This window comes from Onychomys torridus, chromosome 2, assembly GCF_903995425.1.
Source record: "Onychomys torridus chromosome 2, mOncTor1.1, whole genome shotgun sequence".
Taxonomy (NCBI): domain Eukaryota; kingdom Metazoa; phylum Chordata; class Mammalia; order Rodentia; family Cricetidae; genus Onychomys; species Onychomys torridus.
In genome coordinates, this window is record NC_050444.1 from 141,552,634 (window position 1) to 141,579,873 (window position 27,240).

The window sequence follows — 27,240 nt, forward strand, 5'->3', positions numbered from 1 at the left end:
GGTCACCAATATTAGCTAAGCGTTTGGTTTGTTGGAGTGAGTAGCTACTTGTTAATTATGTTAAAACAAGCACAACTTTGTGACTCCACACCCTGCACAATCCAAGAGGAATTTTTATCCTAACAGCCCAGTTTGTGTTGGTTGTTTGCAGCTGAGCCCTCATACAAACCCAGGAAATACCAGACTTTTCTACTGATTGGGGGGGGGGGGTGGGGGCTTCAGTGGATAAGCTGTGGAAGACCCTTCACCTAGACCTGTCAGAAGTCTAGAGGGAGATTCTCGAAAAATTAGCCTGGCAAGGACTCCAGATGCATCAGGAAGTGGATAGGAGTCATATACTGATTAGCTAACCACATTCTTTGCAAATCCTCCAGTGATAACAGGAGGGCATCAGGAGCCACTTGCAGCACCTGTGCAGTGACTAGAGAGGCCGCTTGCTTCTGATTGGGCAGCTGCAGTTCTACAACTGGCCTGTAGGTGGCAGTCTGCAAAGTACCTCCAAAAGGCTCCTCTCAGATCCCAGCCCAGGCACATCTTCACAGGTGTTCCCTTCTGTGGGAACATATACCAAGAAAGGCTCTATGAAGCCTACCCCATTCACCTGCCCTCTCTGACAGCCATCTAGATGCAGGTCAGCTCCCCATGCCCACCATGGCTAAGAACTCACCCATATCCCTGGGGGAAGAGGTATGGAGGACCATCTCCTGCCATTGGGGTAGGATCTCGGGGGTTGGCAGGCAGTTTCTGAGGGGTCCTCTGAGGATATGGATAGTTGGGCTGGACAAAGGGGATGTAGCTCATCAGAGGGGTGTAGGAAGAGCGGAAAATTTGCTGTCCCATCTGCTGTGGGTTGTATGGTGTCACCTGTAGGGCAGAGAGAAAAAAAGGGACATGATCAATATCCCCCAGCCCTAACCCTAACCCCAGCTGATACCTTATCAACCTGTGTACCCCTTACCTGCCTTATGTATCTAAGCCTCAAACTCTTAATCTGTAAAGTGGACAAGCACTATCTACTCTGTGTGGGGAGGGTCTAGCTGCTGTGATTCACATTACTGGATTCTACCTTCAGACCTCAATAGACTGTGAGCCCTAGACAACATCACCCAGTGGAAACTCCTGCCAGGGAAGAACAGGTCTGTGCTGTGAGGACGGCTGCAGAACTGCCAGCTATGATTACCAAGCACTTGAAATCCAGCTGGGATGAATGAGGAGCTAAAGTCCGGATGTTATCGAATTGCAATTCCTGTAAATGGCCGCACGTGGCTAGTGGCTACAGTACTGGATAATATATAAGAAAGTGCAAAAAAGGAGGCAGGGCAACAAAGACCTGAGGGAAAGGTGGGAATTCAGTAGGATTTCTGCCACTACCTGGACAAATGCCCGCTGAGAACTGGGACCCCCACTTTCTGACCCTCAACAAGCAAGGGCACCACCATGGTATGCATTGCTACTTCTCCAGCTCTGAGACAGCAGAGTGAATACAGTAAGAGAGGTCAGGGAGGGGGCAGGAAGAAGGGGGAGCACCGAGCATCTGCTGACTTGATGGGGAGCTCTCATCAGGAACAACAGGTCCCATTACTGACAGCCCATACACTGGACGGCCTTTTCTTACATTGATTCTCCTGTGTGCTGAGGGGAGTTTCTGTCAAAGCTAGGAAAGTTTCTGGATTTCCACCATAGAAGCCACAAGACTCAAAAGCCCTCTTTCTTCCTGATATTCCTGTCTCATATAAACCCACTTGGTGGGTGGTGGTGCCTTATGCCTTTAATCCCAGCACTTGGGAGGCAGAAGCAGGTGAGTCTCTGACTTTGAGGCCAGCTTGGTCTCTACAGAGTGAGTTCCAGGACAGCCAGAGCTATGACACAGAGAAATCCTGTCTCAAAAAACAAACAAAACAAAACAAAAACAAACAAAAAACCAACCTGGGCTAGTATGTATGAAATGTATGAAACCCTTGGGCTGTGGGAGACCCTTCACCTAACCTCTGCCACTACATCTCTAAACCCTGTGAGACAAAGTCCTCTGATCTCATCCTGATTGTCAGTTTCATGGAATTTAGAATCACCTAGGGTGTGCTATGAGGGTGTCCCCGAGAAGTTTAACTGAGGCTAGAAGACCCACCCTGAATGTGGGCTGCTTCAGCCCTAGGGATTGGGGTTTTAGACTGAATAAGAAGGGGAGAGAGAAGACCACTTGAATAGCAGCCTTCACTTTCTTTGCTTCCTAACTGTGGCTGCAATGTAACCAGGTGCCTCATGTTTCTGAGGCCATGTCTTCTCACCATGGTGGCCTGTACTCTCAAACTGGGCAGAGAAATAAAAAGAAAACTTCCTGTAGTTGCTTTAATCAGTTAAATTTCATCATGACAGTGGGCAAAATAACTAACACAGGCCCCCGTTGCTCCCATTTGACAGGTAAAGAAACTGAGGCTCCAAAAAGTAAAATAACCAGCTTAGCAAGTGTCTCCCATCCCAAATTGCAGCCAGAATGCCCAGGGAGAGCCCAGTTCAGTTCTGTTCCAGCCTTACTATGCTGTGCACTCTCTGAAAGCTGAGTCCCTCTCCCAATCTTTGCCATGCCACTCAAAGAGATAATGCAGGGTCCAGTGACACTAAATGTGGGTACTGAAACCCTGAAAGGGCAGCTGTCCCACTAGTTCATAGACAGGACAGAGGATGACACCTCACAGGACACACTTTGTGGGGGCCACAGAGTCCCTGGTCTCCACAATGAAAGTATTTGGTCCTGGTAGAGACTAGACTAAAAGGGGTGAGTCCCAGAGCTCACACCAGCCTTGCTATGGATATGCCCATGATTCCATGGGGATGGTCAAAGCCATCACATACAGCCTTCTATGCACCTCTGGAAACCACCTCCAAATACACTCAGCTCTAACAAAAGCATAGAACAGTGTGCCCAGAACAATGCACTTGTTCAGAAATATTTATATAACTAGATGTCCCTAGAAGAATATGAAAGAAACCAACAAACAGCAGTGGCCTCCATCTTTAAAGTTCCTACCATGTCTATACAAATTCTTCAAATATATACACAGTCATAATCGACTAAAAAGACTCTTTGAGCCAAGATGAGGTGTTACTGTTTGTAGGTGGAGGTAGTGTGACTGGGATTCCTGAGACAGGCTCTCTCATCCCAATTAGGATGGGGAAAGGCTGTTTTTCCTGATGGAGCATCCTGCCCAAGGTAGTTTTTACCTATGGACCCATCTTTACCCTCCAGAACATACCAGCTCAGAACGTGCTGGCACAGAGAAGAGGTTTTCAGAAACAGGGTGGGATTCCCTGGGAAGGATCGAGGTGGAAAAATCTGGAATTGAGGATCTGGATTGTCCATGGACCCATGTGTGAAGGGCAAGTCCACTTGGAAATGTGGAACACTTGTCTTCAGCCCCCCACCATGTCCCCAATCTAAATGATTTTGCTCATATCCCATCTATGCCCCAAGACTCGGTACCTCTGAGCCTGCTTCCATGTCTGTCGATGAGTATGTGGGAGCATGTATGCCAGTTTAAACAGCTTGGGAGCATGTGAATAACTACATGTATTTCGTGTGTGTGTGTGTGTGTGTGTGTGTGTGTGTGTGTGTGTGTATGGGTACGTACACCACAGTGCACACATGGAGGTCAAAGGACAACCTTGGGTGTCAGTCCTCACCTTTTACCTTGTTTTGAAGCAGTGTCTCTTGTTCACTGCTATAAATGCCAGACTAGCTGATCCATGAGCTTTTGGGGGTTCTCTTGTCTCCATCTCCCATCTTGCCATAGGCACATTGTGATTACAGATGCATGCTACTGCATCTAGCTTTGTGTGGGTTCTAGGGGTCCAAAGTCCATTCCTGCTTCTTGGAAAGCAAGCACGTTAGCCACCGAGCCATGTCCCCAGCCCACTATCTAGTTCTCTCTGCTTATCTCTATGTAGGTCTGTTATTACCTCTGCTGCCTTACTGCAGTACTTTCATGTATCTACATACAAGAGGTGTCTGGTATGGTGGCCAAGAACATGAGGCTGCTTCTAACTCAGAGGCAATTGTATCTGAAGTACCTCTGTAATTCATACTGCCCCATTCAACAAATAAAACTACAGGACATCAGTTGAATCTAAACTGGACATCAACTGTGAATGTATTTTTAACATAAATATGTCTTGTGCAATATTTAAGATTTACTTATACTAAAAATGTATTCATTATTTATTTGAATTTCAAACCAAACTGAGTGTCTTGTATGGGAACTAGCCAGCCCACATAGCATAAACATGACTCTTGCCTCACACACGCTGGGCAGAGCTGTAGGGTTTTGGTCAACTGAAAGTGTGTGGTCATCACCATGCACAGAGCTGAGGCTTCTGGGAGCATTGTGAGTTTCCTCTTTATCTTTATGTGCTTCTGTCATCCAATGGGAGAGAAGCAACAGCTCCTCCATCTTCAGCTCAGACCCCAAAAGAGAAAGGATAACAGACCTGATGCTGACCCACAACCCAGTCCAGCCAACCCAGAGATCCCCAAACAAGAACTAAAGACTTCTGGAAAGTCTCTGAGTCATTTAAGTACCTGTTGTCACAGCAAACCCAAACTTACATGTTAATGTTTTGGTCTAATCTCTATATGCCTCAGTTTCCCCATCAACAGCATGTACCATAAAGTGGTTGAGAAGGTTAAACTAGTATAGGAGAAGCCTTCGGGAAAGGGCTGGCATTATCATGCGGTAAGGACTCAAGTGACATCTGGTACCATCATAATAAGTCAGTGATGGTCCAGAAAGTAACAGTGATGACCACTAGGCAAGAATGAAGGAGCAGATAACTTTCTGACCTAAAGACCTTATGGAGCCAAAGTATAGAAGAGAAGTATCTACTTACCTGTCTGGAGTAGCACCCCAGTGGGGGGTGCACAGGTTGCTGGTAGGGCATCCTTGTCGACCGCTGTGGGTACAGGCCCTAAGGAGAAAGAGAGAGGTTCCCACTGCTAGGCAAGAGTCCCTAGCCTGGGTGTGGAAGCTGCTCAGCATCCCACTCACAGGCCTAGATCTACATCCTAGGTTGGTTCCTCCCATCCCCCAGCTGACCAACTCCATGAAGTTGCCTAGAGCTGATTGGACCTGGCTGGGGCCAACACAGCCCAGGCCACATGGAAGCCCCTTTTCAACAGACTCCAAAGCCTAATTGAGTGTTCAGGAATGTTTAGGAAAGAGTGTCAAAGACTGACAGTCTTTCAGAGGCTGACCTGTGTCACTGAGAAAGCTACTTCACCTCTCTGAAATTATTTCCTGTATCTTCACAAGCCTGTGGGAATGGCCACATTATCATTGCCGCTATCTGCATACACAGGGGTGGAGACCAGAGAAGAACCTCCTGTGTGTTTTTGTTTTTAAGATAAGGTTTCTTACTGGCCTGAGGCTTACCAAGTAGACCATGTCGTCTGGCCCATTAAGCCCCAAAGATCCTCCTGTCTCTGCCTCCCCAGTACCAGGCTCACAACTGTGCCTCACCATGCCCAGCTATTGTATTTGAGTTCAGGTGGATTAAGCCCAGGTCCTCAAGCTTGCAAGGCAAGCACTTAATTTAAGGACTGAGCTGCCTCCCCAGCCATCACCTTTTCTATCTTTTCCTAAGCCAATTCTCACCTAAGATATGAGGTGTCCTACACATCTGGGTACCAGTACTGTTAAATCCCATGTTCAAGTATATCTGCATGTGTAGGGGCCTGGCTCTCGCCAGCTGTGATTCTGTGTACAGATATGCAGCTATGCCCCCTGTGTGCTCATTTGGGTTTCTGCGAGGGGCCTCTGTGTATCTATAGCTCATGGTGAGGGTAAGCAGGAGGATAAATAAAGGAATGCCAGCAAAGAGCTGAGAAAGCACCTGGGCACATAGTAAGGACTCTGCAAATGTTATGTCTGTCCATCATCCCCCACTGACCCCTCCCCCTAGGATCTCTGGCAGCTTAGCCCAAGGGGATGGAAATTTTACTTACAGCTCTGACTAAGGGTGGGGCCTGGGATACCATGTGTTCACAGAGACACAAAACTCACACATCTAGCAGAAATGTTACAAAGGGTGGGCCAACCCATGACCCCTCCAACTGACCACCCAGTCTATCTACATCACAAGGGTGCCCCATCCTAGCCCTCAGGTCCCCACATGGGGACCAGGAGAGCTATGAATGCAGCCTAACATAAAATAGTAAGCTTACTTAAAACATTATCCTAAGATTGTTTTGCAGCTCTTTTGTAATGATAGAATGATTCTAGGGCATGAACGTCTTGTCACAATGTCATATAAAGTAAACCTGTTTGCTCTTGCAACCCATGAGCCATGAGTTGTACACCCCTAGCTTTAATGTGTGGCTCTAGGCAACTCTTCTTCATCTAGTGTGGCCAGAGATGCTAAAAAGCTGGACACTCTGCACCTAGCATAATGCTCAAAGCCCAATGCACCTCTCAGCCCAGAACATCTTTCCAGAGCATCCTTCATCTCAAAGGGCTGTCTCTGTTCTGGGTTTGTGTCAATTACCAAAATAGTGATAGTGAGTGGACACCATGCTTCTGATGATGTCCTTTGCTCCTCATGAAGGGCTCCAGGATCTCTGATGGGGAGTTAACCCAGAAGCCTCCCAGCTCTTCCCGTTCCAGCTTCCAAGTCTCTGAGAATCGCACATCCTGTCAGAGAGCCCTGCTGGTCCTCTGTCACTAAGCACTGACACTTGAGACCTTCTTTCCTTCCTGTTTTGGGCCCTCCCACTTCCACCCATCCTTGCCTGAAGCCAGTTCCTGCACCACCCCTCTCCGCCTCTCTTGCCCTGTTGCTTAAAGTTCTGCAACCAGTTCGTCCTCACTGGCCATCATGAGCCAGCCCAGTCCCTACCACACCATCCTGGTATGGACCTGGCCAGAGAAGTCCTGCCAAAGGGATGACCTTGCTCATTCCTAGCCCTTGCTGAGCTGCAAGGCCTCTGGGCAGGTTGCTAAGGGCCCTTCTGCTGCTTCCTTTCTCCTCCATTGACAAGCTTAACTGCCACCTCTGCCAGAACTGCAAACACCAGGCAGCCATCCACCAACACCACCTGTTCTGCACTAGGCCACACTGGGGCCAATGGAGGGCATACAGCTGGCCAGCCCTGCCCCCTCCCTGTAAGAGATGTTGCCTCGTTCATTAGTATGAGAAAGGCTGCCTGACTCTAGGGACCTTTGCAGTTGTTAGAATTGCAGCTTTGGAAAATCGTGAGCGAGTAGGGGCGAATAAGCATTCACTCCTCTTCGCTTGAGGCCACGGCCTTTCCCCACATGGCTTCCCTTCTTCATCTGAAGATGCTCATGCTCCGTGTTAGGAACCTTGTCTTCCTATCCCTGAGTCTCTCTACCATGGCATTCTGAGTAAATTGGATTTGGGGCCTCATCTTTATTCCTTAGGCCCTGTGTGGAACAGACCGTGATAGACTAGTCCCCTGTTCTCTCTGCCCCCTCAAGGTCTACTGAACTCCCTGACCCCCTTTTCTTGGAGGGCCTTAACTGAATATTAATGCAATGAACATCTGTGTCACACTGGGGATTTTAGGAGTCCTTCCTCGTGCTTGGGCTCAATTAATCCTTATAACCAAATCGGTCTCTGTGGCTGCTGTAATTATGATAAGCCCGGCTCTCCTCTAGACAAACTGGGGAAGTTAAGGACCTTGCCCAAGGCCACACAGTGCAGATTCTGCAGAGCCCTCTCACCCATCTTCTGGTTTCCAGATTTGCCCTCTCTCAGCTGTATCAAGCTTCCTGACCAGTTGTCTCAAAGTAAGCACTAGGAGATTGCAAGACACTATGAGAAGGCAGAAGTGCTGTCTTTGGCCACCATCTGGAAGGGACAGCTCCTTTGTGACCAGTTTCAGCTGGGCCCACTCACTGCCTGAATTGTCTCACAGAATCTAGTAGGTCCTCCCAGCCAGGCCAGGGCATCACTTTTTTGCAGACGTGGATGGATGGATAGATGGATGGATGGATGGATGGATGGATGATGGATGGATGGATGATGAATGGATGGATAGATGGATGGATGGATGGATGGATGGATGGATGGATGGATGATGGGTGGATGGATGGATGGATGGATGGATGGATGGATGGATGGATGGATGAGTGGATGGATAGATGAGTGGATGGATGGATAGATGAGTGGATGGATGGATGGATGGTTGGATTGATGGATGGATGGATGGATGGATGGATGGATGAGAAGATGGATGGATGAGAAGATGGATGGGTGGATGGATGGATAAAGATAATTAGACAAATGGTAGGTGAATGGATGGATAGGAATATGGATGAGTAGTCAAGTGGATGGAGAGATGGATACATAAAGCAGAAAGACCAGAATAAGCAATAGTCAGAGAATGCTTCAGAATGAGCCTGGGGATACAGCTGCCTGAGACACTAGACTGCGCTGAACTTCCAATGCATATTATAGAAAAATCTATCATTTGATCTATAAGAAAGTACTCTCTGCTTCTAGAAACGCGCCATCCAGAGGTGCTGACCCAGTTACCCTCCTGAGGAAAGTCACAGTCATCCCTACAATATGAACACCTGTGTCTCTGAAGACACAGGACAGGCTTTATGCTCAGAAAAATATATCCAAACCTCACACTTAAAAAAGCCAATCAGCCAGGCAGTGATGACGCACACCTTTAATCCCAGCACTTGGGAGACAGAGCCAGGCAGATCTCTGTGAGTTTGAGGCCAGCCTGGTCTACAGAGCAAAATCCAGGACAGGCACCAAAACTACAAGGAGAAACTCTATCTCAAAAAAACAAGAGAGAGAGAGAGAGAGAGAGAGAGAGAGAGAGAGAGAGAGAGAGAGAGAAAGGCCAAGTTGGTGGAGCATCACAGTGCAACCCGACACTGTGAGCTTGGTGCACGTGTTCAGCAAGAGTGACTTCTCACCATAGGAAAGCATGCATTTGTTTCTGGTTTTGAGGTTGAGTGTATCGCCCTCATCTTTGATTTGCTCCTGAACTTACACTGGACTCCAAGCCTCTTCATTGCCTTTGAGTGCCCTCACCCAGTGCAATGCTCAGCCCATAGCAGAGGTCTTTAAGATTACTTAAGAAAAATGAATAAAATAAAAATGAGTCGGCCAATGAGTAGGTGAACAAATGAATGGGGATTAGGGAAGCCCCAAATTGCAAGAGGCTAAGAATGCCAGTGAAGGAAGCCATGAATTAATGACCCAGGTGCTTCTCTAGAGACTGTGTGAAGAAGTTATTACTAATGTGAAGATGATGCCCTGTGATTTCCCCTGGATGATCTCCACCTTGTCCTGTGTGGGGCGGGGAGATGCAGATTCATTCTTTCTGAAAAAGTTGAGAACAAAATAGAGACTGGTCCTTTGCTAAGCTTCTTGAAGATGGAGATGCAGGGGCGTCAGCTCAGGGAATTCTTAGAGAGGCCCCCACCTACCTAGGGTGTCTAAGCCATACACTTCGTGCTCTGTGGTAAACAGAGAAATGGCACCAGCTCCAAGCAGAAGGAACATGGAGGAGGACAAGTTAAGTGTGACACAAATTTCTTCTCTACTTCTCCCTTCCAGACCTGGCTTCCTGGAGGAACTATGGGACATGAAAGAGAAGAGCCAGGAGTGGGAACTGAAGCTGGGAAATCTTGGATGCTGAGCGCCTCTCCTGAAAACACAGAGCGCTACCTAAGGGGACTGTTAAGTTATTGGATCGGACAAAGGCTTAAACTAGAGTGGACGTTTATTTGATTCTTTCTTCCTTCTACCAAGTGGGCCTCGGCTCTTAAGGGATACTAAGTTAAGTGGACAAAATGAAGAAACTACATTTTCCCTGCATAAATAAGCTCCGTGAGCAAAATTTCAAACCCTGCTACAAATCCTTCCCTATCCCTTTGTGCGGCACTTCTAACTCCCTTTCAGACAGGATCCCAAGATCATGTGCACATGCATGGTGTGTGTGTGTGTGTGTGTGTGTGTGTGTGTGTGTGTGTGTGTACACCAAGTGGTGAGTCGTTATGGTTACAATGACAATAGCAGCAGAGGTTCACAGGTGGACATTGTATACTCTGATTCTCATGTGACCTATGGTTAGGGATGGTGTTCAAGGGGGGTCCCAAGGCTCTTGGTCCAGCAGGCTCCATTGGGGAGCCGAAGCCACCGACTTACCTGATACTGGGGGAAGGTAGAGTGGCTGGAGAACACGGGTGGAGGTGGACAGTTCAGATTGAGCCAGAGCGGCTGGTTCAGGGTGGCTGAGGTCAAGGCTGTGGTGAAACGTGGGGCAAAAACATTCCCAGCATACTTAATGTTGTTCTTGTCCGGCACCGTTGTCGGTGGGTGAACTGAAAGGCACAGCATGGGAGAGCAGCTCAGTGCCTGCAGCAGGGAGAGGCTGGGTGCCTTCTGTACCGGAACCACCTGGGCTGCATGCTCTCGGGGCCACATCCTTTAAACCCCAATAGGGGCCTTCCAAACCCAGGAGGTTTCTAACTCGGGGCAACCATCATTAGTGCACCGCTTGCTCATTTGGAAGGAGTGGCTTCTCTCTCCATCACTTACTGGCAAATGAGGCTGGTAAGCAAGGTATGCAAGAAACCACATTGCTGTGGTTTCACCTGCTTGCAAAGCTGAATTCCAGCTTTATACAAACAAATGCAAAGCTGTTGCAAAATGATTAAAACCACCCCAGCCAGGGCTGGATACTGAGCAACACTAGAAACTTTGTGCAGGCTGTTGTCTCTATATAGCAATGGCTTCCTAAATATTTTAAAGATTAATTTTCATTTTCCTTTATGTGTATGTATATGTCCTGTGTGTAAAGAGGACAGGTGCCAGACCCCCTGAAGCTTGTGAGTCACCCAAAATGGGTGCTGGGGACAGAACTCTGGTTCTTTGGAAGAGCAATAAGCACCCTTAACCACTGAGCCATCTCTCTAGCTCTCAATGATTTCCTGAGCATTTAATAGTTCAGTGTGGGCTAACTTAATACTGAGTTCTAAAGCACGAGGTTAGGTTTAACTGTTACTGTGCATGGATACTGGATTCTTCTTTTCTACAGAGACATCCATGGACTATGGAATCAGAAATATGGCCCCCCATGGCATCCCTTTTGTTAATTTATTTGTGTTTGGAAAGGGGTTTTTGACTTTATGACTAAAGCAGTTAGTTGTAGGAGAGCAAAGAAGAGGAAGCTGGGCCAGGCTGTGGATAATCTCAGTGTAGAAATAATGCAAAGCATGGATTTCTCTGTGGCCTGGGCAAACTGAGAAGCTGTAATATATCTCAGGTTGGGGCTATGGACCACATCACTTGTTGTTTGTGCCTGTGGAATCTCTGAAAACCAATTACAGTCCTCTAGCAATTGGATTCCCATAGGGGATGCTGGGAGAAAATCATTTCCTCCATTTTATGGAGTTAAAAATCCTGATGCCCAAGGGAAAACAGTGACTTGCCCATGGACAGGATGAGGTACCCCTGCCTGGATCTATGATAGTTACTGGGTACCCACCCAGGGAAGGTTCACTTACATTTCAGATCCAGCCCATCCATATCCATTTTGCTTCGAAGCCTCAGCTGCCCACCAGGGTTCTTAGTGGCCCCAAAAATCTCATAAAGCAGGTTCTTCTCAGCCGGCCACACAGGCTTCTTGGTTGGCAGGGTCACTGAGATGGTGCCCATTGAGTCACTGTGACCCTCCTCACCACAGGTGTCCTTTCGGCTCTGGGGCCACTGGCTGAGAAAGAGGCTTTCTCGACCTTTGGTCAGCTCTTTGGCACCAGGGGTCCGTTCTACAGAAAGAGTAAACTGAGTCAAAGCCTCTGAGAAGCAAATACTTTTTGTGGATTATTTTCCTGCAGCCCATAGCTCATACTAAGGTCCAGGCCATACTAGGGACTGTGTTTCAGTCAGGTGCATCCCCAGGCTCATGCAGAAGTCTCCTCTGATTGCTGCCCATTCTGACATCCTTGTCTTATACAGCCATCTCTCCATCCACCTGTCTACTGATCCATCTACCCCTTAATCCATTCACCCACCTAACTCAGCCATCCATCCATCCATCCATCCATCCATCCATCCATCCATCCATCCATCCATCTTTCCATTCACTCATCAGTCCACTCATCTGTTCATTGGTTTATCCAGCCAGCAACTTATTCTTTTATTCATCTATCTGTTCATCTACCTATCCATTCATTCATCCACTCATCTATCTATCCACCCATCCATTCATCTATACATTTGTTTATCCATTCACCTATCCATCTACCCATGTCTTTTTCTTTTTTTCTTCTTAGACATGGCCTCACTGTATAGCCCTGGTTGACCCACTATGTAGACCAGGGCCTTAAGGCCACAGGGACCTGCTTGTCTCTGTCTCTTGTGTGCTGAAATTAAAGGTGGGCACCTCTATGCCTGGCCATTCATTTTCATTCTTCCTTTCCTCCCTCCCTTCTCTTCTTCTTTCTTCCAGCACTTTCCCCTCCCTCTCTTACTTCTTTCTTTCCATCTGTAGTGCCAGGCAAAGGATATGAGGTAGCTTGGATGTGGTTTGGCCATGAGGGAGCACATGGCTTAGGGAAGGAGACACACATCCCTACAGAACACACAGTTAAGCCATGCTGCTTAGTCCCTTATCATGAACTTCACCTCTGCTGTGATTCCCACAGGCGATTCAGCTCTCCCATCAGCACCAGCCTTGCCCTCAGTACTGGGGACAAAGTGATGAGTCAGAACCAGGCTGCCCTGCAGGAGCTCACACAAGGAAGAGGGAGATGTGCTCAGAAATAGCTCTAGGACAAGGCTGATGGGCACCATGAGGTGACAAAGAGACAGAATGGGAGAAGACACTGGCTGGGATCTTGTCTGTCAGAGAGGATCCTTCAACCAAGAAAGAAAGGTTTAGCAAGACCCTCATTGGGGCTATCAGGAAGGTGTCACGGGCCTGAGCAAGTACAGACAAATACCAGGAAACATCACAGGGACAAAGTGAGTCATCTTAAATGACTGGAATGTACAGAAGGGACTCAATGGGTGTCAGACTCAGGTCTGACTGCACACACACTGAGCATCCATCCCTCGCAGAAGGACATTCTGACACCTGACACCTGTGACAGCCCCATAGAGTTCTCGCCCACATTTCCCTAAGCTTTGTCATGCTTTCTTCAAAAATGGGGTGTTTGTGTGTAGAGCAGTGAATGGAAAACATTCTAAGAAAGAATTGCGTTTTTAATGAAAACACAATTTCTTGTCATTATTCCCTAGACCACACACTGTAACCACCATTTACACAGCATTTACACTGGATCAGGCACCATCAGTAATCAATAGATGTTTACAGTGTGTAGGAGGGAGTGGGTAGGTGGTATGCCATTGTGTATAAGACTCTTGAGCATCTATGGATTGGGTGTTTGAGGGGTTCCTGAGACCAAGAACTAGAGAGACAGCTTTATAAATTTTTATACATTTAAGTTATATTACATTTTATATAATATATATACATATACTCACATGTGCCTACACATAAGTTATATTATCTATTATATAATAAATACATATACTCACATGTGCATACACATAAGTCATATTATATATTATATAATAAATACACATACTCATATGTGTTACACATGAGTTATATTATATATTATATAATATATATGTATATGAGTATATGTATATATATTATATAATATATAATATACTCCCATTTGTATACACATAAGTTATATAATATATTCATATACTCATAAGTGTATACACATGTTATATTATATATTATATAATAAATACATATACTCATATGTGTATACACATAAGTTATCTATTGTATAATATATACACATACTCACATGTGTATACACATGTTATATTATACATTATATAATGTATACATATACTCATATGTGGACATAATTATTATTAAGGCATTTCTCTGTTAGAAGCAGAAAGTGGGCTTTGCCCTCTCTGCCCTTCACTCCTTCCTCAGATTGGCTGTCTCTGAAAGCCTCTGCAGAGCTTGGCTAAGAAGCCCATGTGCATGCAGGGGGATGGCTCTGAGCTGCTCTGGACAGGCTGCAGGCACCTGGGAGCTCTGGTACTAGCTGTACCTGAGGCCCTGTGCTTCATTTGTTACCTATGGCAGTGGTTGTGATCCCACCATATCATGGACCCCCTGCAATCCAGCCCAGCAGCCTCATGAGCCTCTGCATGGACCTGGACCTTACCTTCCTAGCAAAGGAAAGCAATGCTCTAGCCAGGGCCAATTTAGGAGACGGTGACAATTTTAGCAGAACATGTCCCCAGAGTCTCTTTCAGGAGTTCCTCTGGTTGCTGAGTTTAGCCCCCAGCTAGAATGCTGAAATAACATACCCACTAATAATAGTCATTTTCCCCAGAGACTGGCATACTTGCAGCCTCTTGCACATCTACAGTCAGTCCCTTGAACATCTGCAAGACCCCTCTGACATCTGGACTCTCTCCCTCTCCCTCTCCCTCTCCTTCCCTCCCTCCCTCCCTCCCTCTCTCTCTCTCTCTCTCTCTCTTTCTCTCTCTCTCTCTCTCTCTCTCTCTCTCATGCACACACACATACCTATCTCACCCTCTGCCTCATAACTCTATAGACACACATGACAAGCACACTCACCAATCTACATGCAGGCATCCGCAGATGTACCGCCCCTGTACTTTCCCTGAGGAATGCACTCACTCTACGAAAAGCTCCCTCTGGCACACCTTGCCCACAGGTTTGTGCACAAAGTCATTTTCTGAGTGTGGGGAGGGGAAATGGACACAATACAGCCCCTTCAGCAAGGAACATGAAGAGTACCTCTAGAAGGAGAGGGTAAGTATTTCCCTCCATGGGGGGGGGGGGGTTCAAGCCCCTCCCACCCACAGCCATCATTCCAAAGCCTTGTGACTCCTCCAGGCCTGCTGGGCAGAGTCCAGCTTGTCATCTCAGCTCTGATTTCCTGGGGTCCCACAAGTACTCCAGAATGTAGAATGCTCTGGAAAGTCACCTTGTTCTTGCTTCTCAAAGAAGTGTATTTGAGCCCTCCCCATGCAGTCACTGTCAGTTAACTATCACACTTCAGCTTGGGGTGACCTTTCTTTTGGTTGGCATGAGTAGAATCTATTCTCCTAGTAATTGGGGACTTCAGGCAAATGGCTCTGTCAATGGAGCATACACAATGCAGAAACCCATGGAGGAGACAGGAGCACTGGGAGGGGGCTGAATTTCCTGGGAAGACTGTGGAGTCCTCATTCAGTTGTTGGAAATATACTTAGCTAAGCCTCTAGAGTCCCAGAGAACAAATCCCAGGACCAACAGTTTGAACCATGCCTGGATAACTTAAGCCCTAGAGAGAGTGGACCAGTCCTGGTGACCAGGGTGGATGCCTCCATCAGAGGTTAAGAATCCACAGCTGCCAATCACTTTTCCTTTCTAGCCTAGACCCCAGGCTGGAATCTTTCCTTATAAGGTAAATACTTCCTCCAGCGTGCTCTGGGTTCCTAGTAAAGTCGGAAATTATACCTCTTCCAGGGCCCAGAAAGATGCTAAGTTAGTGAAATGCTTGTCACAGCAGCCTGAGAACATAGGTTTGGATTCCCAGTTTCTATATAAAAAGCTGCATGTGGTGATGCCTGTCTGTAATCCTAGTGCTGGAGAGGCAGTCAAGATCTCTGGTACCTACTGGCCGGCCAACTACTCTAGCTGAATCAGTGGGCTATGTGTTAGGTGAGTAGAAGACCCTATCTCATGAAGTAAGATGGAGAGCCACAGAAGAAGTCACCTGACACCTCTGGCCTCCAGACATACACATGTGTGTATGCATACACACACACACACACACACCTAGAGACATAGAGACACTGTGTTGTTTTGCTTTGCACCAGGATGCACCATGGTCTTGATCAGCTTTCCTGATCCCTGAAACCCCCCTTACTTCCTTGCTCCCCGTCCCACTTACCAATCCAATGGTGGCCCTCAAGAGTGGGGTCAGCCTCAGTCTTGGAGCAGATCTTGGCAAACACTGGGAGCTGCCTTTTCGGAGCACAGAACTCAGAGAGCTTGTCAGCGGATGCAGGAGGAGGTGGTGGCGGTGGCAGCAGCAGGGATGGGCCCAGCCCCATGGGCTCCAGGGGTCCGGAGCCGTTGAACATGCTATTCTGCAGGAAATCCTTAATGACCTTGGTCTCTTCCAGCACCATCTTGTTGTCAGGGGCCTTGGACATTTCAGTAGACTTCAGTGGGAACTGGGCCAGGAGCTTGCTGATCTCTGAATTAGAGGCACCCAGGCTGTGACTCTTGTCTTTAGATCCCTTGACACTCTTGACCTTGGCAGCATGCAGGATGCCCGTGACTGTAGACATGGCCGAATCACAGTCCTGCCTGCTGCTGCTGATGGGCATGGACAGCTTCTGCTCCTGAAGCTTGTCACCAGCCGATATAGGGGAACCTGGGTATTCAGTGCTGTCTGTCCCCAGAGGAGGCACAAGAAAGCAAGAAGCCAGCTCTCGGGTCCCCTGGGAAGTGACAATAGGTGTCGCCAGCTCCCCAGAGCTCTCCTGGACCAAGATGAGATGTTCTTTGGTGAGACTCAAGAACTCCTGCTCCACCAACAGGGAGATCTCGTCCTTGCCACTGCTCAGCTCCAGAGCTCTGCAGAAGGTTCAAAGACACAGCAGACTTAGTGCAGCAGGAGGCAGGCCTCAGGGAAAGGTGGGTCCACTGCCTGTTGAAAACGTGTTTCCTAATGAGAAAAACCTGTTGCTTTCTCGAGAGGGAAAAATGGGCCAGGCAGACACGAAGCCAACATCACCCACTGGACTATAGTGCTGAAGATGTCTGTCCCCTCCTCCTCAGGCCCCAAGGCAACAAAGAGCAGAGAGACTCTGGTTCACTGGGGAAATTTGTCCAGGAACAAAGGGGTGGGCTGTGACTAAGCAGTTCAATTAATAAAATCTAGAGCCTGAAGAAGTCTCCAGGAATGCAATACAGCCTTTTGGAGGACAGCGGAGTGTACAGTAAGGCTCACACCTGCCTCTGTCACTTTTAATCTGTGTGACCCTGAGCAAGGTGGTCAGCATCTCAGATACTCTGATACCCTTGTGTGATTCCCAGGAATATCACAGAGGGGTGTTTTAACAGTGCAGACATCCTGTCACAAGGGTCATACACCTGTCAGCTCTTAATGTCTGCAATAGCTCAGGCTCATAGTCTGACGGACCCTGAATCCTGGATTCCACAGTGTGACCATCTGGACATCTGTATCTACCTTTGCTGGCAAGGCCTCTGACAGGGTCATGGCATCTGAACTGGAATATTATTGTGGATGACAGAAGCATTTGGTTGGACCTTGAACTGGTTCATAAGGCTCTCCCTGTCCCTTGTCCCCTATCCCCCGTCCCTGATCACCATTAATGATCTAGACTCCAACAGCCTGATGGTGCTTGGTGAGCCAATGAAGTCCTAGCTCCTGGTTACTGGTTCTCCTCAGGTGAGGGAGAAGGTGATAAGCCTGCCCTCCCAACTACCCAGCAGCAACCTTGGTGAAGGGGCACCTTCCTCCACTGCGTTCCCAGGGGAGCCAGGGTCCCCCAGCTTAGAAGTGCCTGCTATGCATACATGAAAGGGTTCCTGGGAGGGGTAGGTAGCATTGCCTGTGCCTGGAACATTCTGGAAACTTTCTCAGCATCCTCTCAGGGCACACAAAGAGGAAAGATGGTTAGGAGGCAGAGGGAAAACAGAAGGGATGTGTGAGTGGGGTTCCACTGCTGTAGCTTTACCGTGGGTAAGCCACAGTCACTTTTAATCTGTGTGACCCGGTCTGTCTGACAACCCACTACCCGCTAAGAGGGCACAAGAAGTACCTAAAACAGTGTTCAGAGGATGTCCCTGCTTTTCTGGTAGTGCTGTTGGCTGGAGAACACAGACACATATTCTCTGTGTGTGTGTGTCTCTGTCTCTGTCTCTGTCTCTGTCTCTGTCTCTGTCTCTGTCTCTCTCTGTCTCTCTCTTTCTCTCTCTCTCTCTCTCTCTGTCTCTCTCTCTCTCTCTCTCACACACACACACACACACACACACACATACCTCGATGCACACAGATGTGCACAGAAACAGGTGGGTTCACACTTCACTCAGAAGCAGGGGGGCAGAGCCTGTCTTTGACAGTCCACAGGGGAAGGCCCACGTCCTACTCTCAATTTCTCTTCACACTCTCTTCTCCCTCTCCCTGGCCCTCTCCAATACCCCCTTCCCTTTGCCTCCTTCCCATGTCTAGACTTAGGGCTATAAATAGGCCCCACTCTCACCGCCGTGCCCCTGGAACAATCAGAGTAAAGAGGATGCCCCAAGTTTCAGTTCCTCCTCCTCCTCCTTTCAAGCAATCTGGTGAGTCTCAAGTCCTAGGAACCAGTCACTTGAAGGACCGGATTTTGCTTTCCCTACCCCCCACCACCACCACCACTGCCTTGCAAAGCCAAATGCCAATAGCTTTTATGAATTAGCCTCACCCCAAGGATGCTTATTTTTTAACACTGTGAGCATGGCATTGTGGGCACACTTAAACAACAAATAAAAGCAGCCCTTATCTCTCAGATCATAGCTACATGCTAAATGTATATAGATCAATTATGTCTGGGGTTTCCTTTAAAACTACTAACCCAGCTGAAGGAGGAAGAGAGGTGGGAAGGGGGCACAACAAGGTCCTTCATAGGCTGTACATGCCAATCATAGGGAAAGCTGGAAGCAGGCTCCCGGGGCCATCACCCTAGTCAGTTTGCTGCTGTCTGTATTTAGTTTCTGGGTTACACACACACACACACACACACACACACACACACACACACACACACACACAGTAGTCACCACGGAACCTTCAAAAGTGCCAAGTGGCAGGAAAGAAACTGCTTTCCTGTGTGTGTGTGTGTGTGTGTGTGTGTGTGTGTGTGTGTGTATGTGGGAAATTAATGTGTGCTAGTAGAAGTGTTGAAGCCAGAGCTCAGCTTCAGTTATCTTCATTGCTCACAGGGTCTCTTACTGACCTTGAGTTCATCAACCAGTTGGCCAGTAAGCCCCAGTAATCTTCCAGTCTCAATTTCCCTAGGGATGGGATTACAAGTATATACCACCTCATCGCCACTTTCATGTGGGTTCTGAGAATTGAATTTCGGCCCTCACACTTCAAGGCGAGTACTTGAATGACTAAGTCATCCCTTAAGTCCTCCGCAAAAACACCTTCTAAAAGACCTTGAGGTCTCTGTGTCAAAAGACCCCAGTCATGGTCCCTACTTGACATCCAACTGATACTCTCATTATTCCCAGCCTGGAAGGCAGGTGATGGAAAAGAACCAGTGGGTGTTGAGTGGGAATTCCTGTGCTGCCCCTTAGCCCTTGTATAAGCCTTGTTTTCTCGCACCTGTCAAGTCAAGGCCACATTCTCTTCTCAGGATTAGACTCTGAAGATACTGTAACGTAGGTAAGTTAGGCAAGGGCTTAGTGCAAGCCTGGTACATAGCAATCCAGACAATCCTGTTTTTATCAGTGGTTAGGTCTGTAAAAAAGGCACCCCAGGCCACCTTTCCACAGTCTGACATCACTATCAGACTGCTGTGGGCACTGAGAACAATTTAACCCAGCTCATTCAGCTCATTCCCCTCTGCATACTCTGCCAAGGCCAATGGGGCTGCTAAAAAGTTAGAAGAAAACACTGTACCTAAAATAGAGGTGCCCACTCTGGCTGTGAGCTCGCCAGGTACCTTCCACAAAAGCTACTCGAGGCGTCATTGATTATGAATCTACCAAAAGCCACAAGAGAGGCCTGGTATCAGCATCCATGTCCACACTTGATCCTTCCACACCCCTGGACACCTGACAGCACCATTCCCATGTCACAGATAGGAATGGTTTCCCTTTGAAATACGGAGGACCTTGTTACCATGTTAGAGAGGAAGCTGATGTGGGGGAACACGGCTGGTCCACCACCTGTACTCACTCCTCCAGTCTTAGCCAGCCTTCTTTCTGGAGAGTTCCTCCATCAAAATCCCCCAGCTCCTGCCTGAGCTTTGTTCCCCAGTCTGAATGCAATTAAGGATGTTGGCATTTTCATCCTGTAATGCTAGCCCTTAGACGAGCAGCATGGTGAATCTTGAGCCTGTCATCCATGGCATTAGCCATTCCTGACAGCTACATGTCAGCTGCATGTCTGATGAGCATGTCCTCTGAGTCTTCCACCTGTTCACAGTTAGAAGCGTCTAACTGGAGAAGAGTCCAGGGCAAGGCCATGGGGACAGTGTCAAAGATCCTACTTCCAGAATGACAGTAATCCAGTATCAACACGTGGGGAAAATAAAGCAACCTGATAGCATCCAGTCTCCAAGCCTCCGTGAGAATCTTTATCAAACATCCTGCAGTGATCAAGATTCCTCACGTACCCCGAAGTCCTTAATCCCGTGTCTTCCCAGCCTTCTCAGTCCCCTCTATCCCCAAGAAAATAAGATCGGCTCCTTCCTGTTTGTTTTAGAAAACTCCATGGTCACAGAGCAGGGACATTCTCAGAACTCAGATCAAGCAATTCCCTTGCTTAAAACCACCTTGTGGATTCTCATTATTCACAGGATAAAATCCAAACCCCCTTATGATCCCCAGGACACTACGTAAATTGGCTCCATCTCCCATTCCTTTCACCACGTTGATCTTTTATCTGTTCCTTGAAATGCCAAGCTCATTCCCATGACAAAGGGCTCTTGCACTTCCTGTAGAACGAATGATCTGTGCAAGCCCCTGGATTGCTCCTTGCCTGGGTCCTCTGCAACATTCAGGTGTCACTTCCGGTGCCACAGTCTCCAAGTGGCCTTTTCTATCTGATTTTTACTTCTTTAAAGATTTTTTTTAAAGATTTATGTATTTATTATGTACACAGTGTTTTGCCTGCATGTATGTCTGCACAACAGAAGAGGGCACCGGATCTCATTACAGATGGTTGTGAGCCACCACGTGGTACTGAGAATTGAACTCAGGACCTCTGGAAGAGCATCCAGTGCTCTTAAACTCTGAGCCATCTCTTCAGCCCTGTGTCTGATTTTTAAAGAAATGTCTGCCCTCTCTTACTAGGGGCATGATCTATGGGAGTCTCCATCGGTCTGTTTCTTTCATAGCATCTGCCTCTATCTAGTGATTATTATTATTATTATTATTATTATTATTATTATTATTATTATTATTAAAAAGATGTTAATTCCCCACCATATGCACTCCATGAATGCAGGGACTATATCTGGGTGATGACCAATGTGCCTTGGAGCCTAGAACAGCACCTGTCACAAAGCTCCAGCTAGGCAAGGATTTGTTGACTAAATGTATGAATGAACTCTCTTGTCTCTGTCCCCTGCCGTAACTTCTCTTCCCTTCTCCTGGCCAAGAACTGTGCCAGCTTCTGCTTGTTGCAACCTGCCTGGCTTTGCCCTCAGTTCTGGTCTGGCTGACATTCTCTTAGGCTAATCAGATGATCCCCCCACTCCCACCCCCCACTGCCAACCCCTGCTCCTGTTTAGCCTGATCCCTGGTAGGCACAGGGAAAGGCCTTTCATCAGCTGCCCATACTCCCTGACTGGTTTAGGGATTGGGAGGTGCAAACCCTCAGGGAACCAACACTGACTCTTGGCAGTCAGTTGGGATTTCACCATTTTCTAAGCACCAGCTAACTTTGCTAAGTTCAAAGATAAGCACATTTCCTGGAATCCACCAGGAAACTCTGTGTGTGTGTGTGTGTGTGTGTGTGTGTGTGTGTGTGTGTGTGTGTGTAAGAGAGAGAGAGAGAGAGAGAGAGAGAGATGTTCTTTCGGTTGTTTGTACATATCATCATCAATGTCACAGGTCTACATTAGATGGTTTCCTTGATCATTTTCCTTTTTTTTTTTTTTTTTTGAGGCAGGGTCTCTCACTGAACCTGGAACTCATCAGTTTAGCTAGGCTGACTGTCCAATGAGCTTGGGGAATCTACCTGCCCTGCCCCACCCTTCACCCCTAGGATTACAGATGTGCATTGCCATACCCAACATTTATTTATTTGAGTGCCAGTAATCTGAACTCAGGTCCCTCTTGCCCAGAGCCCTTTACCCATGGAATCGTTTCATCAGCCCTTAGGATTCCCCCTGAGTTTTGCTAGTCCTGGCACCCCTCTGTCCTTTGGGTTGATAAAGTCCTTAAAATCTACCAGACTCTAGCTAGTGAATCCTTCCAGGAAGGCAACCTAACTCCTGGGCTCCTGACAAAGGGATCAAGTTGGAAGCCATGCCAAGGTTGCGAGCCCCTCTGCTTCACCAACCTCTGAAAATGACAATTATGTGCTTGAGGTTCCAATGCTGTGTTATTTCTGCATTTGCAATGTACAGAATTGTGTAAAATTAAAGGCTGCTGACTGGCTGGCCCCCCTTCCCAGCATAGTGACTAAGCAGGCATGTTGTTAGCTCCCCAGCAGCAGTTCTGTGTACATGATAACACAGAGCAAAGATGAAAACTGCTACTCGGCTGAGCCAAACAACAGAAAAATGCAAGCAGGAAATTGTTAGCACCAAAGGAGGACATCAAGACAAATATTTTCTTCCAGCTACGGCATCTTAAACTAATGACAAACACATCACTCAGGCCAAGTGTCCTGGCCATATGACTGAAGCAAGTCGAAGGCTTTGGAATCACACACAGACTCAGGCTTGAACTGTGGTCCATCTGCGGACTGACCTCTGACCTCATGGTTCTGAATCTATCTGGTGGGGTACAGCATGGTAGAACACTCAAGAGGTAAGTTCCTGGAGGGAGACAGAAGCTAGACTCGACTCTCCGCCACTTCCCAGAGGCCAGATCTTTTAGCAAGGGGCCTCACCTCTAAGCCACAGGTCTTATTTATGAAAATTGACTAAGTGTTACTGTTTATCACATGACTCCACTCTAAGCATTCCCTACCATAGCCTCAGTGGGGTAGTATGATCATCCTATGAAACATTTCTACTTTATCATGCTTTTATCCAATCCTTTGATAGCCGCTTCTCTTCAGGACTCAGTAAAGACTTAAAATGTGCTTGGGGCTGGGTGGTAGGGGCACACGCCTTTAATCCCAGCACTTGGAAGGCAGAGGCAGGCAGATCTCCGAGTTCTGGTCTATAGAATAAGTTCCAGGACAGCCAGGACTACAGGAGAAATCCTGCGTTTAAACAAACAAACAAACAAACAAACAAACAAACAAAAAGCTAATTGAGAGCTAACCACTAAGCCGAGCTTGAGTCACACATCCTGTACTAAAGTACAGCCTGATAATTCCATCTAGTCCACCAGCACCTTCCCCAGTCTTCAGACCTGTCCTGGGTTGTGCATATATGTTCCGGTTCTGTCTGGTAGGCCTGCCTGTACTGTTCCCAACCTCCAGGCTTGGTCCCAGGCACATACCCCAGCCTGATAAGTCTGCCTGAGGCTAACATTTCCATACCATTCCCATCCTCCAGGACTAGCCTGGGATACACATGTGTGTCCCAGCCCAACCCGGGGTGTCTTGGGAACCTTGCCCACCCACACTATCCCAAACCCTCAAGCCTAGTCTCAGACTCACAGTCACAACCAGTGAAAGAAAGAAATCCTCATTCCCAGGTCTCATCACATACACAAACAATGTGAAAGGCCAAGACAGAACATCCCATCAAGTCCACCAGTTGCATACAGATGTTCTCTAATGAGAATTCCCTGGATGAACACTAAGACACAGAACTTCCAAGAACAATCATAAACTTCATCAAAGCACTCAAATTCAAAGAGGAGAGAACAAACCGGCTTGGTTAGCTTCACGAGAACAGCAGTAAATGCCTGAATGAGGTCCAAGAAAACAAAACCCTATGGCAATGAAATATCTAAGACAACCCAAGACCTGAAAACTGAATTCAGTAGAGAGATATTGAAGAAAACTCATGCTGGGATGAAGATGGCATTAAAAAAAACCTCAACAACCCAATTAGAAAACTCAGAGCTTGGCCTACAGAAGGCCACGGTTTTTGTCAAACAGCATTTGTTGAACAAATGAAACAATGAATGAACAGGTGCTGTTCCACAGTCAGAGCAATGGAGTCAGCGGTAAACCCAAAGCCCCTACTCTGAGGCTGAGGAATTTTAGTGATGTGGCGAATGGATGAAGATGTAATCCTCTTCAGTAAGTGGCTTGTCACAATCCTCTAAGTCAAATTTAAAATTAATCAGATGACAACTAAACAAGATTCTGGAGTTTGGCTCTAGAGAGAATGATTGATATCTGGCAGAAAACCAGTTCTCCCCACTTTTTAAAATGTCTTCGTTGTTCAACCAAGAACCCAACCCAAAACTCCGGGTTCTGCCTCCATGTCTCCGGCTCGCTCACACTGCATAGGGAGCCCCACCTGCTCACTCCTTACGAGTGGAATGGATCAGGCAAAAAACAGAAGATCAAGATCTGAAGTTCAAGTAGAGTAATTAGACCACACAAGCAAAGAAGAAAGGAGGAGGAGGAGGAGGAAAGAGAAGGACAAAGAAACAGAAGAAGGCAGGAACTGTGGGACACCGTGAAAAGACACAAATATTCAAAATAGGTAGAGATGAAGGAGAAGAATGCCAGACCTGTTACCTAGACCATATCTTCAACAGGTCCATAAGAGAAAACTTCTCCAAATTAAGGAAAGACACAGCCATTCACATACAAGGAGCACACCAAATATCAAATAGTAAAGACCAGAAAAGAAACTGCCCATGGCATGCCACAGTTAAAACACTAAATACTCGAAACAATGTATGAGTACTGAAAGATGCAAGAGAAGAAAAAAAATCACATAGAAAGGAAAGCCCATTAGAATAACATAATTCCTTAATGGAAACTTTAAATTCCAGAGGAGCCTGGAGTGGTGTACTGCAGGTTCTGAAAGATCACAAACACCAATCTAGACAACTGTACCCAAGGGCTCCAGGCAAGGAGAGGCCTCCCTGGAGAGATGGGGGCTCTTGCACCTAGCATGAATTTTCCCCAAGGGAGACCCATCCTAGCTAGGGTTGAAGACAATGATGTTTCTGGCTTTTCTGCTTACATGGAATCAGAGGCCAACATCCTGTACCCATGACATATATATCACACCATCCAGGGTGGCCTCTGACCACTGGGAAGGGAATTGAGGCAGCTAGCTCATCAAAGTTGCCTATCTTCCTCCATCTTCTCCTGCTCAGGTCCAGTACTCACTGAATTAGTGGGTCTCCTCTCCCTATACACTATATACCCATGCCCACACATCACTTATGCACATACTCACACACCCATGCACATAGAGGTATACCCCAGAAACATGTACGGGCACACAAGCACGTACACACACCATAGTGAAGCACATACACTACATGTATACCACAGGCATGTTGTACACATGTATCACAACCATATACACAAACTGCAGCCATGCACCATGCATATGCATACATACATATATACATACATACACCACAGCCATGTGTATATACATGTACCCCAAAGCCACACACACACACACACACACACACACACACACACACACACACACACACACCATAACCTCTTGCTTACAAACCAAGGTTGAGTCCACCTCTCTGGCCACCAAGAGACCCAGACCACTTCTCTGTTTAGAGGTGGTGTCCAATAGACATCTAGGCAGCCTAGGTCCCCAAGGTACCTGGAACCCTGCTGAGCTGCCAGCTATTACTTTTCTGGTAGTGAATCCAGGATGTAAAGAGGGTCTTGAAGAAGCTTTGGTCTCCCAGCTCCCTCTCTCCCTGCCAGTCCTCCTAGCCTCTCCAGGACTCAGCAGGATTAAGTGAGATGATGAATTCCAAAGCGCTTGGTAAATTGTAAGGAGCACTATGCAAATGTTAGCGCTTTTGACTGAGAGGCAGCAGGGTGAGCCCGAGAGCCGAGCTGGGGAGTCAGACCTGGTGGCAGCCTCTGGAGTCCTGCAGGCCAGGTTCATACATAGCCTGGGCTCCACCAGTGCTGCCCAAGGTGTAAAATCATTGAGACCTCATTTCTTCAGCTGCTAAGTGGGGACAGGATGGTGACACCATCCTGGTCAAAGGTAAGCAACACTGTAAAATCGCTCTGCTCCCAGCATGCCAAGCCTGTTTATCACATTTCTCAGCAAAGGTCTTCACACATAGAGGAGTCCATTTCCAAGAACGTCCCAGTAACGCATGGTGGACTCAGTAAATATCAGCCTCCTTCTTGCCTGAGTGCTTTTCTTTGAAACTCCTCCTTCTCACCCCCTTAGCCTGGGATTTCTCACCCTGTCAGCCTGGGATTTCTCACCTTTGACCCCTACAGTGCTCTGGAAGTGTCTAAGAGTGGTAAGACACTGGTTTCTATTGCAGGTTCCAGGGTGTTGGGGTGTTGTCTCAAGTATAAACATTTTTAGTGGGTCTTCCTTCTTAGACACAGCCTGGATGTATGACTTTTCCTCTAGATTCTTTACAGAGTCCTGGGACTATCAGTCATCAGTAAGTGGAAGTGAGACACGTCCCTCCACACAATGCCCCTTCCTTGAGTCCTCCTGAGGGGAACAAGTGTTGAGAGGGGCCCAGGCCTGAGAGAGCTGGGTTTGGAGAATGAGGGACTCAGTGAGCTGGGCAATGAGACAGGAAATGCTGGGAATAAATACAGCAATAAAGGAGCTTCGGCTGGGAGCTACTGAGTGATTCTTATTGTTCAAATTATCTTTAAAACTTTTCATTTGAATCTGTTTAATAAGGGAAGGCTTACCCCAAGGAAGAGGTATTTTTTTAATGTGACTTGGGAGCTGAATTGGAAAGAACGTTGCAACAAAGATATTAAAAAGGGGATTAAACCAAACCACTGGTGGCCCATCTCTGCAGGCTCCCACAACCTGCGACATAGCTCCTGAAACCATAAAATTAAATTACAAAGGGGGACACGGGAAGCGGGGAAACGGGACGGGACGTTAATCATGATCTGTCTTCCTTCCCTGCTCATGACTCCTGGTGTTAAGCAGGCACAGAAGGCTGTTGGGAAGGGTGTCTGCTGTCCAGTCAGCTCAGGTACTGAAGGCCCCTCAGGCTTCATATCTTATCTCGGCTCTCTTCCAGCTGGCCAGGTTGTCTAGCCTGACCTCCAGCGTCATCCCAGACACAAAATGAGAGTGATAGTGACCATCTACATGAAAAGGTTGCTAGGAAAATGAAAT

The 27,240-nt window shown here is 47.4% G+C and overlaps 1 protein-coding gene across 3 annotated transcripts in view; it reads right to left on the bottom strand.

The window, feature by feature from the left end:
* C2H1orf94 (chromosome 2 C1orf94 homolog) overlaps nucleotides 1-27,240 on the bottom strand; it is a 42,766-nt gene that overhangs the window by 7,003 nt on the left and 8,523 nt on the right. For 2 of the 3 annotated variants that reach the window (XM_036179378.1, XM_036179380.1), the window contains exons 2-6: nucleotides 15,984-16,675; nucleotides 11,544-11,804; nucleotides 10,183-10,358; nucleotides 4,882-4,959; nucleotides 668-864 (exon numbers count right to left, since the gene is read on the bottom strand). In XM_036179378.1, the coding sequence (XP_036035271.1) occupies nucleotides 668-864; nucleotides 4,882-4,959; nucleotides 10,183-10,358; nucleotides 11,544-11,804; nucleotides 15,984-16,675 (1,404 nt within the window). Of the gene's footprint in view, nucleotides 1-667; nucleotides 865-4,881; nucleotides 4,960-10,182; nucleotides 10,359-11,543; nucleotides 11,805-15,983; nucleotides 16,676-18,106; nucleotides 18,154-27,240 lie in introns of those variants that run through there. The other variant, XM_036179379.1, reaches the window with a different exon arrangement.